The sequence below is a fragment of the Epinephelus moara genome, chromosome 6 (genome assembly GCF_006386435.1).
Source record: "Epinephelus moara isolate mb chromosome 6, YSFRI_EMoa_1.0, whole genome shotgun sequence".
NCBI lineage: Eukaryota > Metazoa > Chordata > Actinopteri > Perciformes > Serranidae > Epinephelus > Epinephelus moara.
The window spans coordinates 10,725,474-10,740,340 of record NC_065511.1 but is presented as its reverse complement, the minus strand read 5'-3'; the positions used below and the strand labels follow the sequence as shown (position 1 = coordinate 10,740,340).

At 41.7% G+C, this 14,867-nt stretch overlaps 1 protein-coding gene across 7 annotated transcripts in view; it reads left to right on the top strand.

The window, feature by feature from the left end:
* Positions 1–14,867, top strand: part of oxr1a (oxidation resistance 1a) — a 210,943-nt gene that overhangs the window by 174,702 nt on the left and 21,374 nt on the right. For 4 of the 7 annotated variants that reach the window (XM_050045734.1, XM_050045737.1, XM_050045733.1 and 1 more), the window contains 2 exons: positions 11,090–11,266; positions 13,900–14,084. In XM_050045734.1, the coding sequence (XP_049901691.1) occupies positions 11,090–11,266; positions 13,900–14,084 (362 nt within the window). The remainder of the gene's footprint in view (positions 1–11,089; positions 11,267–13,899; positions 14,085–14,867) is intronic. The other 3 variants (XM_050045738.1, XM_050045735.1, XM_050045739.1) reach the window with 1 other exon arrangement.

The following is a 14,867-nucleotide window of genomic DNA, read 5'->3' as shown; positions in this document are numbered from 1 at the left end:
AAGGGGGGGACCAAATTTCATCATTAGCCAGTGCTGAAGTGAAGGTGGTTCCAGAAGCACTGAAGTAAGATTATTTGATGTAAAAAGTCCCATCACATTGAACAGTCTTCGTCTTGGCCTTGCCAAAAATGATCATCTTTAGGTCGTGTTATGGTACCAGCCACCTTGGAAAATTTAAATCCCCAGTAGTTAACCAGCTCAGAACAGGAAAAGTTATACATTTGATGACTCTGTGTAACCTTTGCTAAACAATGGTAGTTACAGGATAGTGGTAAATTCTTAAGTAGTTTAACAGTAGCATGTGTGTAGAAGAGCCATGAAGTCAAAGAACTGACTCAATAATGTCAGTTACACAACATTATCTAGCTTGAGTTCATTAACATTAGCTAACATTAGCCGCCATATGCTACTGGTCAAACCCATAGACCCTATATAAAAATGGAGCTTGACAGCTTCCCAAAAGTGAAGCCAAATCATCTTGGTCACCGCCTCATGGCTGGCTGCAGTATAGGTCATAAACTCCGCCCTCTCCATGTTAAGCAGATGGGAAATGGACCAAACTAGTAAATCAAAGTAAATGTCAAATTAATTTTTTCCAAAGATCATGGTTTCTGATTTAAGGTAGTTCTTATCACGCTGATGTACACTGAAGTGTTGACTATGGCCATAGCCGTTACCAAAGGCATAATGGTTTTGGGCTGTCCGTCCGTCCATACGTCCCATTCTTGTGAACATAGTATTTCGAGAACATCTCAAGGAAATTTCTTCAAATTTGGCTCAAATGTCCACTTGGACTCAATAATGAACTGACTAATTTTTGGTGGTCAAAGGTCAAGGTCACTGTGACCTTGTCTGTCTCATTCTTGTAAACATGATACCTTGAGGGAATTTCTTCAAATTTGACACAAATATTCTCTCAGACTGAAGAATAAACTGATTATAGTTTAGTGGGCGAAGGTCATGGTCAGTGTGACCTCAGAAAATGTGTTTTTGGCCATAACTAAAGAATTATTGCGCTAATTATGACAAAACTTTAAAAAAACAAAAAACAAATGTCAAACAGGATAATATGATGAAGTGATGACATTTTATATCCAAAAGATCAAAGGTTAACCTCACTGTGACAACATATAGATCTTATGGTATGTATATATATACATGTTGTCACAGACATGGATGTAAACTGTGAGAAACTGGCGCGTGGAAGCATACAACCACTGGGCGGTAATTCTAGTGTTTCTGATAAGTTTGGTTGTAATTGGCTATATCATGCTATAAAATGATGTGTCATGATTGACAGCTGTGATCAGGACTGGGTGATATGGAGAAAATCAAATATCACATTATTTTTGATCAAAGACCTTGATATCGATATTATATTGATACTGTAGCATTGATTATTGGTGCTAACACAAAATATATACATAGTGAGGGTTTTGTTAAATAACCATCAGTAATATGTTAGCTGCGATTGATTTAAGATTGAGTTGGGTGATTGTATGGGCGGGATCTCGATATGGCATCTCTAACCCCCAATCACTGCTACGCAGACTCTTACCAAGTGACATAACCAGCACAAGATGGCGGTGCCATTTTGTGCAGTGAGAGAAAGTAAAGACATGTTATCCATCTTTGTATATACAGTCAGTGGTCATACCAGGCCAAGTCCCCTGAGTGTGCTGAACAAGTGAGAGTGTGTCTTATTTCTAATGTATTAGACACTTTGTTTGCTAAGGAAAGAACATGTTAGTTTTCTCCTACAATAGTTACATAGTCATGATTTAAAGTGCCTCCAGCAGAATTACATTTATCACATTGTGCAGACACCTCCAGGAAGATGCTGTGGAGTTTCACCGTTGGAATAGTTTAACCTGTTTAACACTTTAAATTGGATGGAGCATTTGTGTGTTACTGTATCATGTCAGGTGTCTTCATGTATTGTTTCACACAGGTCTTTTCCCCATGCCTTAAATGCATCCATGGAGGAGGAGTTTTAGGTGTTAAAGATTATGGTTTGCCAAATTCTGGAGTGAAATAAGATTGATTTAAGTGTCCACTTAGAAAGAACTGAAACAGATAAGTTAAGGTGAGTTGTGTTTTTCAATTTCCATCGTAAGAAAGCAGAGGAGAATGAGGGGTTATTTGACCGAGGTGTCAAATCGAAAGTCTATGGAGTATCTGCTGCAAAATATGAATCCAGCATGTGCTTTGATGCACAACACTGGTCATGCTTCAGTGAGCAAGGTAAAAGTTACATCCAGCTATGTTGTTAAGTGTTTCTGTGACGGAGCTGAAGGCCAGATAAGGCAGCTCTGAAGTGTCTTCATGCTCTCTGTCTGCCTGCTGGCCTGCTGGTACTGGCAGCAAAAAGTAACACATCTTGCAGGCATGGATCGTTGGCTGGATGACTGCGTGTGGTTGTGTGCGCGCGCACATATGCGTGTGTGTATGTGTGAGTGTGTGTGCATGCATGGGAAGCTGGCTGACTTTCCGGCTGGCGGTCTTGCTGTCGTTGGATTATTTGGCAGCTACAGACTCACTGGCATACTGGCTTTCTGGTCATCTGTGTGGGCAGGCGCGTCCTCTTTGTCCTATCCAGACCATCCTCATGCTCATACTGACACACACACACACACACACACACACACACACACACGCTTACTCACCATGGTGGCACAGCTACTACTGTGACCTTCTCTGTCTCTTCCTCTTTTGGCACCTCTTTTGCCTCCCTCCTTCCGTCCTTCCTTCCTCCCTTCCACTGGGGTGTGATCTAAAATTAGTGATGGAGGAAGTAGGACCAGTTTAGATTACCTTTATGTCTGGTGCCACATAGGTACATTTGTGATGATTTCACTTAGATGAACGGGTTTCATCTCCTAAAATCCAACATCCACTAAGCCTGCTGTGTTTAAGTGAGAATCTTTTAGTTACCTTGTAAAATGATGTCTTGTATTTTAACATGGCAGCTTCAGTTAATCAGCTTATCAGGGTGCCTTCCTGTCATCGGGCTTTAATTTTGGGTAATATGAACAACAGTACAGACTGTACTTGAGGACCTCTGGCTACTGACGTGTGATGAATCCCAACCATTGTGTGTTCCCTCTTGCAGAACACAGCCATGCCCACAAGGTGGAGCTATGGATTGATTTTGATTGCACCATGTGTCACTGACAAGGTCAAACCTGGGTGGCACCTGCAGACTTCCTCTCTGAGATCTTCATTATTACATAGAGACAAATGCAACTAATATGCGTAACATTTTAAAATAGATTTGTCAAAGAAATTACACATTTAGAAAATGTTATCTTTCTTATTTATATGGACTACTACAGAATGCTTTTATTGATTTAATATCTCTTATATTTACAATATACCCCTCTGTCCTTCGCTACCACACTGGCCTGGATAGAAGCCATATTTGAATGCCTCTTTCTAGACTTTTCTCTCTTTTTTTAACTGGGAGAAGTATTGGTTGCAAACTAAAAGGATATTGATTTGTGTAGCCCCACCACAGCTGTCATCTAATGCAGTTACACCCATCTCCTGTCCCCACCATCAGTGTCAGCACCCCTCACAGCTCCCCATAGAGCAGATTACTGTGATGCCTCCACAAAACCCTAAAAACCCTCAGAGACGAGCTCCTGGTGGCCCCGTCAGGCCTTCTCTTGCCAAGCACCCCTCCTCTCCTTTTCTCACCTCGGCTTTTCTCTTCCTGTACGTCCGTTTCAATACTCTTCCATCCCACCTTCTTCCTCCCACCCTCATCTCCACTCCCCCCTCCCCTCCACAGTGGTTACTCACAGTCTGAGACCAGGACAGCAGCTCTTTCATCTTTGGATTTCAGTGCTGCAGCCAGTCTACTATGCTGCACTATGCTCTTTCTCTCCCTTTGATGTCACACGCACTGAAAAAATCCTGTTTCCAAGACTGACTGGAATCTGGTCACTTCAGGACATTGACAAGTCGTGACTTACCTTAAATGAGGTCAAATAAAGTCTGTTTGTCTTTAGTATGGGATTTTTAAGTGAGGTTGTGTTAGTTCTTCACCCTTTTTCTTTACTATACAACTGCTGTCAGTTACCCTACCTTACCTGTACGGTTTAGCAGTTTCAAGGAAAAGTCTGTATGAAGCTGAAGGTTAATATGGGGCCTAATAAAGAGACGGTTGAGTTTAGTATGATCCCTCACAGTACTACACTCCAGCACCAGCTGAGAAAATATTGGATGCCACTGAGGCCAGTGTAGGACAAACACTGGTCATATATTAGAGGATTTTAGTAGAGCAAAGAGAGCAGCAGCCTGGAAAAGCAATATTCACTTGAAATATGTGAGATGGCTGGCAGGGTGATGCTGTCTTACCTTCCAAAGCATAATATTTTATTGATCCGTCAGATGTATGTATACCACTATACCAAATAGAGTCAAATTGTCAGATTAACATCTCTCAGAGAACTCAGTGCTCACTCTGGAAGGTTTTGGAAGGAATTGTTTTCTTTTTAAAAAATACCGGTATGATTGTGAAGGGGACCTATGATGCTTTTCCTACACTGCTACATGTGGCTACATGCTAATGTCAGGGAAATGTAATCTAAGTTGCCAATGTAGTTAATTTCTCTAGATTTTGGATCTTGTTTCTGCTGGAATGTATTTATTAGTCATTTTAAGAGGAGAAAATCCTGCCTACACAATCATTCCCCAGCAGCAAGTACAGTGCCATATGTAGCAACATGCTAACGCCAGGGAAACATGTAACCTTGGTTACTGATGTTGTTAATTTCTCCCTGATTTTAGATCAGATTCCTGCTGGAACATGTCCAGTTGTGCTCAGTAGCTTTTAATGGTGATTTTTAACGGGAGAAAGTGCATCGATGCTTATTCATCCCCTGACTGCAAGTGCACCGCTGCAGGTAGCTTCATGCTAATATTTGGGATCAGATTCCTTTTGGAACATGTCCAGTTGTATTTAGAAGCTTGTACTGGTGATTTTTCATGGCAGAAAGTGCTGCCGGTCTCCATTACAGTCATCCCCTGATTGCAGTGATGGTGCAGAGACATATTTGGTGCTTCTCAGAGTCAAGGAAGGATCCTTAAACTGAATTTCAAGGAGGCTACTTCATCAAATCCCACCAAAGGGCTGTTGTAATGTGAAGGACTGAGTCCTTCCTTGAAAGAATTTTCAGGAATGCATGTGTGTTCTCAGCGGGCATGAAGTACCCACAATTGTTGACGCACAATTTGCCAATATTGAAGGTGGGGCCTCTTCAATGATGTACACGTGGGTACTTGGCTTCCAATGTATGTTCACCAAGTGCTAGGAGGGAGTCTTGCCTAGCCTCTGTAGGACTCAACTTGTAAGGAACCATCCTATCAGGGAAGCATCCTTGACTTTGAGAGGCACCAGGAGAGTACAGATGCAGAAGACCTGGATACCCTGACCAGTCAAAGCAGACTGGGCTTTTTCGGAAGGGGGGGCTGAAGTTCCTTTATGTTCTCCCAGTCAGTAGAGTCTGTGTGTGTGTGTGTGTGTGTGTGTGTGTGTGTGTGTGTGTGTGTGTGTGTGTGTGTGTGTGTGTGTGTCAGCAGTTGGTGTTGGAGAAAGCAGACTGGCTTTTTCGGAAGGGGGGGCTGAAGTTCCTTTATGTTCTCCCAGTCAGTAGAGTCTGTGTGTGTGTGTGTGTGTGTGTGTGTGTGTGTGTGTGTGTGTCAGCAGTTGGTGTTGGAGAAAGCAGAGCAGCACAAGCAGCCAATAGCAGCGTGTAGCAGGAAGGAGTGAGCAGCACAGGTAGTCATGGAGGAACCGCAGGGAAGAGAGAGGAGTTGGCAGCTTTTGTATGATCTGTGTGAGATATGATTGGAGCTTTGGATCATGTGATGAGTCGCAGATGTAGCATGACTGTGCAGGAGAATACCTAGGGTGGAAATTAAGAAGTTATACAGCAATGATCATCACACGATCTCCATCCGGTTCCATGCACAGGCTATGACCTGGTGAAATGAAATGATGAAGAAGTGAGCCAAGGTTTATTTTTGTTTTTCCCAACTAGAATTTCACATTGAAAGATGAATAAAGGGACAGATTGTCAGCTTTTGACAATATGCCACCATTGGCAGCCAGATGAACAGACCAACTTAATCTCACTGTTGTTAACTCTTTCATTTTATTTCCTCTGATTTTAGACAGCCATCATCCTACACAGCAACTTAATATTCAAATGCAATTGCAACATTATCTTTTTTTTTTGCTTTGCAAACCAACATTTGGCACTATAACAGAAGAAAATACCTATCACCTTGTGTTGCCTTATGAGCTACAGCTCTTAGCTGGTGGACAGCCAGTGCATCTTCACAGTCCTCTTTTATGTGGATGGGTGTTATTTTGTTACCAACACATTACACCCATTTCTCAGATGTGCCAGATTTAATGAGAGGGAATGGGAGACGGTGTTTGTTGTGCATTTCCACGAGGGAGGACGTGTTTGGACACTTGCAGCTGCTCATTTCAACCCAGGTGTGTGCCGCACATGTTGACATGTGTGTCTCTTGTCCCAGGTGTGTTCTAGTCAGTGTTAAAGTGACAGTTCACCCCAAAATCAAAAATACTTTTTTTAAATTTTACCTTTGGGGCTTTTTATCAGTCCAGATTGTTTTGGTGTGAGTTGTTGGGTGTTGGAGATATCAGCTGAGGCCAATATAATGGAACTAGATGGCACTCAGCTTGTTGTGCTCAAAGTGCTAAAAAAAAATTACATTTGAAAAACTCAACAGCAGTGTCTCTTTCCAGAAATCATGACCGGGTTACTCAAGATAATCCATAGAACTTGTTGTCAGGAGTTTCATTTTGGAACTGTTTTCTCTCTTTCAAACCACACCCGCCAACCATATCGCCACACAGAAAGAAGTGTGCATCTACTGCTAGCTCACCTTGTACCACTGAGCTAGCTAATGTTACAGCTCAGCCAAGGAGGACGTCATTAACATTTACATCTCACGCTGTCATGAGCATGAGCCCTTCGTCCATGATTAGATGCATGCTTCCTTCTGTGCAGTGATATGGTTGATGGGTGTAGTTTGGTTGGAAGAAAATAGTCCCTACATGAAACTGCTCACAACAAGGTCTGTGGATTATCTTGAGTAACTGGGTGATGATTCCTGGAAAGAGACATTGCTGTTGAGTTTTGAGCACCACAAGCCGAGTAACATCTAGTTTCACTATATTGGAGAGAAGGCAGACATCTCTATGACAGATATCTCCAACACTCTGCAACTCACACCAAAACAATCTAGACTGATAAATAGCACTCTAGGTAAGAGGAAAAATACGTGTTTGATTTTTGGGTGAACTGTCCCTTTAACTTTTATTTTCTTTAAGGTGAAAAGGCTGCCTCTCTTTTCATATTTAACCTTGGGGCAGGAAGGCCAGCTTGAATGAGTCATTGGGAAGTGACTCTAGCGGGAAGTGGAGAGATTAAGTGCAGTTGTGTAGGTGAGGTGTGTTCAGTTGAAGTGGATGACGAGCCAGTTCAGATTCCTACACAGTCCTCATCTTCAGCAGCTGGGCCTCAGATCTGTAACTCATCAACCGTAGATGCTCTCATAGATCAGGGACGCTCTCTTTTTTTTTTTTTTTTTTTGTTTCAAGAATGTTCTTGAAACTTTATTTTCAGCTTCGATCCCTCTCCTCCTTATCTCCGTTTTACATTTTTAGGTCCCTTTCTCCTCTGCTTGTTAAGAGAGGCTTGTTTTGGCTGTAACAGATTGGCCCGGCCCCCTCAGCCTTCCCTGGCTGCCAGTGTCTGGGCTGCTTGTGTCGGTGTGGGTCAGTAGCTGCAGGCTGTTTGTCGACTGCACTGGGAGACGGAGAGGGGGAGGCGTGGGGGCGGGTGTCAGGAGGACAGCAGACAGTTGTTATGGGCTCGGGCTCTCTTCTCTAAGCTCTTCACTGCTCTTCACTTCACTTCTCCACCGGCTTTTTGACGCCCTCCCCTCCTGGTCAAAATCCCCCCCTCGATGATAACTCCCACACACTCCTCTCTGTCCTCCTTTTCCCTTTTGTTCTTTGTCCTCACTCCAATCACTCTCTTTCATTGCCTTTAGCTGTCTTTATCTCCTTGTCTTTTCATTTCTCCACAGCAGCTTTGCACCGCTTTCTTTTTTTAGTTGCCTCTGCTGCAGCCTCTACTTCCTTTTTGTCTTTTTCCATCCCTACTTCTCCCATCCCTAACTTCCTCTCATCTTTCCATCCGATCTGACTCCTCCAGCAGTCACTCAGTGTCACAGACAGTCCATCCTGCAGAGCGTTGATCAGTCAAGCAGACCAACACTCAGCTTTGCCCTACAAAATGCCTCAGAGACAGTTGTCCCTGTGGATGGTTATTCAGACAGACTTCAGTCAGTCTTTCCTGTGGCTCAGACATTACATGGCAGCAGGCCACTGGTAGAAACACCAAACCCAGTACACCTTGTGTTTCCAGCCCAGCAGACACACCATCTGTAGCACATGGCAACTCTGTGAAGTGCTACTTCATTAATATTGCTTTATAGTGTGTGTGCCAACGTATAATGGAGCAGCGTACTGTAGTTGAGACATCATTCATATTAGTTCTTGGCTGTGGAGCATCTGGCAGATCACCGACAGATTAGTTATTATGAGGGAAGATATCTGTTTTTTATTAATCAGTCATAGATTAATTTTTATTAAAGGCACCACATATTTTTGATTTCTCAATTTAACCCCTAATGAATAAAGGATGTGTGTATATAACATCGACTCTCTTCCACTGTTCAAATCTAGACTCAAAACCCACCTGTTCAAGATATCATACTCTCTGTAATTGCATTGTTCCATTTCATTCTGTGTGGCTTTTAGCTATGTTTTTATTGTTTTGTTTTATTGCTGTACAGTGTCCTTGAGTGTTCTGAAAGGCGCTTATAAATAAAATGTATTATTATTATTATTATTATTATTATCATTATTATTATTATATGTAATTGATAGACATAGTTATTATCATAGGGTTATTATTATTTTTCACTGGATTGGGTCAGTTAACATTCAACTGTACATACAGTTGTTTGCTAACGTACTGTACTCTATATGATTGATTGATTTTTTTTATTTTGTGTCATGCGCACTTACATGTGCCCAACCCTCATGGGTTTACAAGACACCATTACAATGACGTTGTGGTAACCATCCAAAGTTCATGCTATTTTACCGCTCAGTCCAGAAACAGAAATTCAGCCGCAAAAAAAGGTTCCCTGTCTGAAAAAAAACTTTTCATGCTCATCCAACCAAAAGAAATATATGCATGAAGAATACACCAGTCCAGTCCAGGAGTGTTTATTGGCGTAGTGCGGTGCAGTGCATTCTGGTAGTTGAAGGTTTGCTCCTCTTGAGCAACCCTTTTCATCCGTTTTCTCTGGTCACTTTGCACCACTGTCAAAAGTATTTGCATCTCTCTACTGTGCAGACAGAGCAATTTAATGAAAAGACCCTCCTTCCAGCAGTGAAATACTTTTTTAAAATCGCAGTAATATTGTATTGTGTATTGTGGCCCATTCTGTCCATGACTATGGCTTATATTTGTTTTTTCATAAACGAACATTTACAGTTGTTTATCTTTCATTCATTCAAATGAATTAAAATACACTGAATAAACATTGTATCTAACAAGGCTGCTGCCAACTAAGAATTTTCCTAGTCCACCAATAGTCGTCATTTAGGACCATTTTGACTTCTAGTTGCCCGCATGTTTATGATATTAAATAAACTATTAAATTATATATTTTGTTAATTAATTAATTAATGTTAACACTGTGCTACATTACAGAGAAATACAAAACTGTACTAATGAACCTTCATTAATATAGGCCTGTATTTTATCTACAAGTGCACATCAAACACTGAGCGAGCCGCCTGTTAATGACGCTGTCAGCAAAGCAGTAATGATTGTGCTAAGTGGCTAATGGGCATGTAGCTACTTGCATGTTTCAGATGATACGTCATGTTTGTAGTCGACAAATGAAGATGAGTTTACATATCACCTTGGGATTGTCCTTCACCTTCTCAAAATGATTTCCTGCCCGACATGTTATTAACTAGCATGTGTAATAACCGCAGGTACCAGCCCTGTTAATTAACGTGACTCCTGTCTGACAGCTGAGCGTGGCCACTTCTTTTCAAATTAAAGTCCCACATGGTCCAGTCATATAGCTTTTGATTTATTTTGACAAGGCGGAGCTCCTAATAGAGTTTCACTTTTGTTCTTTTGTTTTTTGATTGTTTGTTTGTTTGTTTTCTGTGGCTAAGCATCTAATGATATTTTGCCAACTAATGACCTTTGTGGTCTACTAACATTCAGTTGACTCTTAGGGGGCAGTCCTGGTATTTAAAAATAACGTACTGCTCGTCAATACAGAGGATCAGAACTTTTAATTCTTAACACATTTTTATGCATTTGTAAATGTGCTCCCCCTCTTTGCAGCTGTGCCTCAGTCTGGCCCCTCATTCAACAGTTTCCAAACCCGCCCCTGACCACTAACTAGGCATCAAGTAGTGCCAAAAACACAATAATTAAATTTTCAGTCTCTTCTGAATGTTTTTCACCTAATTGCCTGTGTGAAGCTCAGGCACACAGTAGAAGCATTCATTTGGCTTGTCATTGGGTTTCTTTTAACCTGATTATCCCGCTGTGCAGAAAATATCTGTTTATATATAGATAATACATTTAGAGACTCAAATGCATTAGTTTGATGGAATGAGGCACAAATTAGTTACGCCATGTATTACCAAGTGAACCAAGCTATGCTTGTTCCACAGTGCTTATTATTTAGTCTGTTTGGTTGAATGCTATTTAGAGATTTCAGCATGATGCATTTGTACAGATATTTGTTTATAGGCACGAGGATAAAGTGGAACACAGCTTTTACAGTTTGGGATTCATTACGTAATTTCATTTGACTCTTCACTTTTAAATGTTCAATTTTGTGCTTATTGTGACGAAGGACAAACTAGTTCAGCCTCATTAAAAGATTATGTGTATTATAAAGGTATGTTCGAACTAATGGAGTCCATACTAATGTCCAGAACCCCACCCATTCTATTTCAAAGGACTCTGATGGCCCCCCCAGACCAGAAGGTGTTCACCCTCCAGTGTTTACTGCTCTGCGCCAGTCCAGAGTGGTGTCATCCACCTCCGAGGAGGAAGAGGCCCTCACAGAGAAGTTCCTCAAGATCAATTGCAAGTACATCACTGGTGACCAGGTAAGATACAGTCTGAAAGATACACTCATCTTTGAGACCTATGTTAAGATCACCCTGTAACCTCCTGGTCATGTGACAGACAGCTGCAAACTGCTGTAGTTGAAAGTAAAACTGTCGGCTGCAAAAAAAATAAAAAACTCTCTTAAATGTAACGGATGAAGAAGAAGAAGTGGTTGTTATGTTATCAGACTAAATATATAATATTACAAATACATAATCATACAGCTCAGCTGCCAGCTGCAGATGCTCAACACACTTCATATTTCAAAAGGACTGGCTGTAGATGTGGAATTGAAATAAAAGAAATGTAAGACACTTAGACTCACTTCAAATCAAAGCTGTTTTACTTTTTTTTGTTTGTTGTTCAGTGTTGTGAACCACACATGCAATCGAAGATCAAGTGCTTCTTTTGAGATTAGGGGATGTACACAATCTCACCATAAAACAAGAACCAATCAGCAAAAATACCAAGTTCTCCACTTTAGCAGACCAGAATCCAGTTGCTGCACAGTGCTGTCTGTGGTTACCACCTTAAGTTTTTCTATCTGTGAAAACATAATAATCCTTTGCTGTTTCAGCTGCTAAACCTGTGCCCTTCTATGGTATTTTTAGCAATATATGAAATCACTCACTAAGGCAGATGTAAATAAGGCACTCCGAAGGAAAGTCATTACACCAAAATGCTTTAAAATCTTTCGCAACTGATGTCTCATAAAATAGTTGCATCCTAGTTCATCTTTGTTGTTGTTGTTTGGGTTTTTTTGTTAAATTTATTTAAGAAACCCATAGTGAGGATAAAATGAGAGTACAGTAAACACTGGGGGCACTTGTGTGGGCAGAAATGAATAACCCTGTAGACCAGCATATGAAGAGGAGTCTCTCTCCTGCTGACTGTAGTTTAATTTCTGCTGATTATAGTTAATGTTGTTCAGATGGCCTGTAACCAGGGAGTCTGTGGCTCCCTAAAGTGTTGTAAACTGAGTTATCTAAATCCAGGATCTTAAAAGGTCTGCAGTGCAGTTTGGATCTTCTCTCTTTCTCTCTCTCCTTAGATCACTGTTTATTACTTTTTCTTTTCTTTTCTTTTTTTTTTCTTTTTACTAAGATCTGATTCTAAATCTGATTGTGTCATTGTTTAGCCTTAAAGGAGCTCTGTACAATATTCAGAGCATTAATAAAGCAGCAAACAGCTAACAGATATAGTGGAGTAAGCAGAGAACAAAGTCACAGCCCCTCTGTGTGTGTTGTAATGCAAGCTTCTTTTGTTGTCGTCCATGGTCTGACTGTGCGTGCGTGCTTTTTAGTGCAGGAGAGTCCCTGGTGCGTATCCCCCATACAGCACTAACAGGACCACTGATATCAGGATGAAAGCATTGTGGAAACATTGCGCCCACCCCACATTCCACCCCCAGGGTTAACACTGTTGGCTTTGTCAGCACTGGCGCCATCGTTAGCACTATTCATTTTAGCATCAACAACATGTATAAAGTGGACTGGATACAACAATGGAGACCGGGCCACCGTTCATTCCTATGAAAGTTGCTCAGTGGCACATGAAGCCAAAACCGTTTGACATCCTGAGTAAAAAAAATACTTGGATCTTCTGTGTAGTATAGCCCATAGATCAAACAGCTGAGCCACTAACTTCCAATTTAGCCCTCCGCTGACTTGAATGGAGATGAAATTATTTAAATGCGGGTCTTCTAAGCTTGCGGAATGTTTTCAGACTGACTGGATCAAATCCTAATAGTGAAACCAGTCAATTCTCGGGGTGGTGATGCCCAAAAACATATCCATGGATTTACAGACGTTTAATTTGACAATGTAAGTCTATGGGAAAAAGTCTATTTGAGCTCCATGGCATCACGTGACAGACCTGAAGTAGTTCCACAGTTTGGCCATTTTGGCTTCAAAGCTCGATGCTGTTCCTGGGGGTTTGGCTGCTAGCTGCCGGTTCAGCCACCTGTCAGCCGAGTGCAGACAGTCTCTGAATCATAGATACGCTTTGAATATCGAATAGAGCTCCTTTAATAAGATTTACTGTTTAGAGGGATAATACAAAATATCATCAATTATAAAAAAATAAAAAAAATAAAAAACAAGCTCAAAAGTAAGAAAACATACAGTACATGGACGTTCACCACTGAACACACACTCTCACTCGTCAGATTGTGTGTTGTGCTTCAGTCAGTTTTGAGTCAGTGCAGGCAGGATGGCAGCCAGTTCCCAGGACTTCCTACACTGAAATACACACAGACTCCACCCAGCTTTTCCATCACTGCCTGTCTGAAAGTGTATGTGTGCGCGCCAACACACTGCTATGTCAAGGCAGCTGTCATGCTCTCTGACACACACACACACACAGATCCATGTTATTGAACCACTGCTGATTCACTCCAAGGTACCGAGTGAACGCTCTGAAGTGGTTGCTGCTGGCAGTCAATAACTTCTACTTGATTTAGGACATTTGTGGTCTCAAATTGATTTGGCTTCCAGTTGTTTATGTGACATAGGTGCTTTTGATTATCTTTTGGTGGTAGATAAACATGCTAAGCTGTCCCTTTTATGTATTTAAAGTTCTGATGGATCCCATTGTTCCTCACCCATTCCTCTTTTCTCCTGCGTCAATTCAGGGTGCGGTGAGCGGGGTGTTGCTGGTGACACCCAACAACATAATGTTTGACCCTCACCGGATGGACCCACTGGTTCAGGCCCATGGGTGCGAGGAGTACGGCATCATGTGTCCCCTGGAGGAAGTCCAGTCTGCTGCCATCTGCAAGGAGATAACAGACCCCAAGATCAGAGAGGCTGTGCCCGAGTAAGAAAAATCACTGACTTGTATGATGACTACACATGTTGTTATTTAAAGTATAAGCCGCTGTAAACACTGACTTCTGACTTTAATTTACTCCCACATACATTCTTATTCTTATAGTTACACTTTATATCTTTCCCCACAATTTAATCCTGAACGCCTGTCTCCCACTATCTCCCTCAAAGAAATGCAGCAACCTCGCAATAATCATTGTCATTCTCTGCTGCACCCACGGTCAGATTGCATCAGCAACCAATCTTAAGTTTTCAGTTTAATTCTTTTCCCCCCACATACCAAAATAAAAAGGAAACAGCAATTACACCAGGGTTAATGAAGTATGCCTGCACCCTCCTACGTTCTGATTGCTCACCTCTTTATGCACTGGGACGCAGCCACTTCAGAGGACTCGCTTGTGTTCCCTCCCACAGATCTGTCTGTGTTTTTCTTTTTTCCTTCATTTGAATTGTTTTAGTGCTGTTGTTGAAGAACAATTTATGCAAGGAGAAATATGGTGTAGTGTTTTATTTCTGTGTCCTCTGGTGGTTGCAGGGTCCGAGCAGTACTGTATTCAACCGGTTGAGTGTTGCCCATGGAGCAGTTATTGTGCTGGCAAATGACTGGTGTTTGAGCCAGCTGTTTCCTCAGCTGTGCTCCATTGTCTGTGTCTCCTCTCTCCTTGTTTCTGCTGACACCCCCCCCCCTCTCTCTCTCTCCCTCTCGCTTTCTCTTTGTATGAACACACAGATGAGCAACAAGTGCCTTGCAGAGTGTGATTCTGTGCTAGTT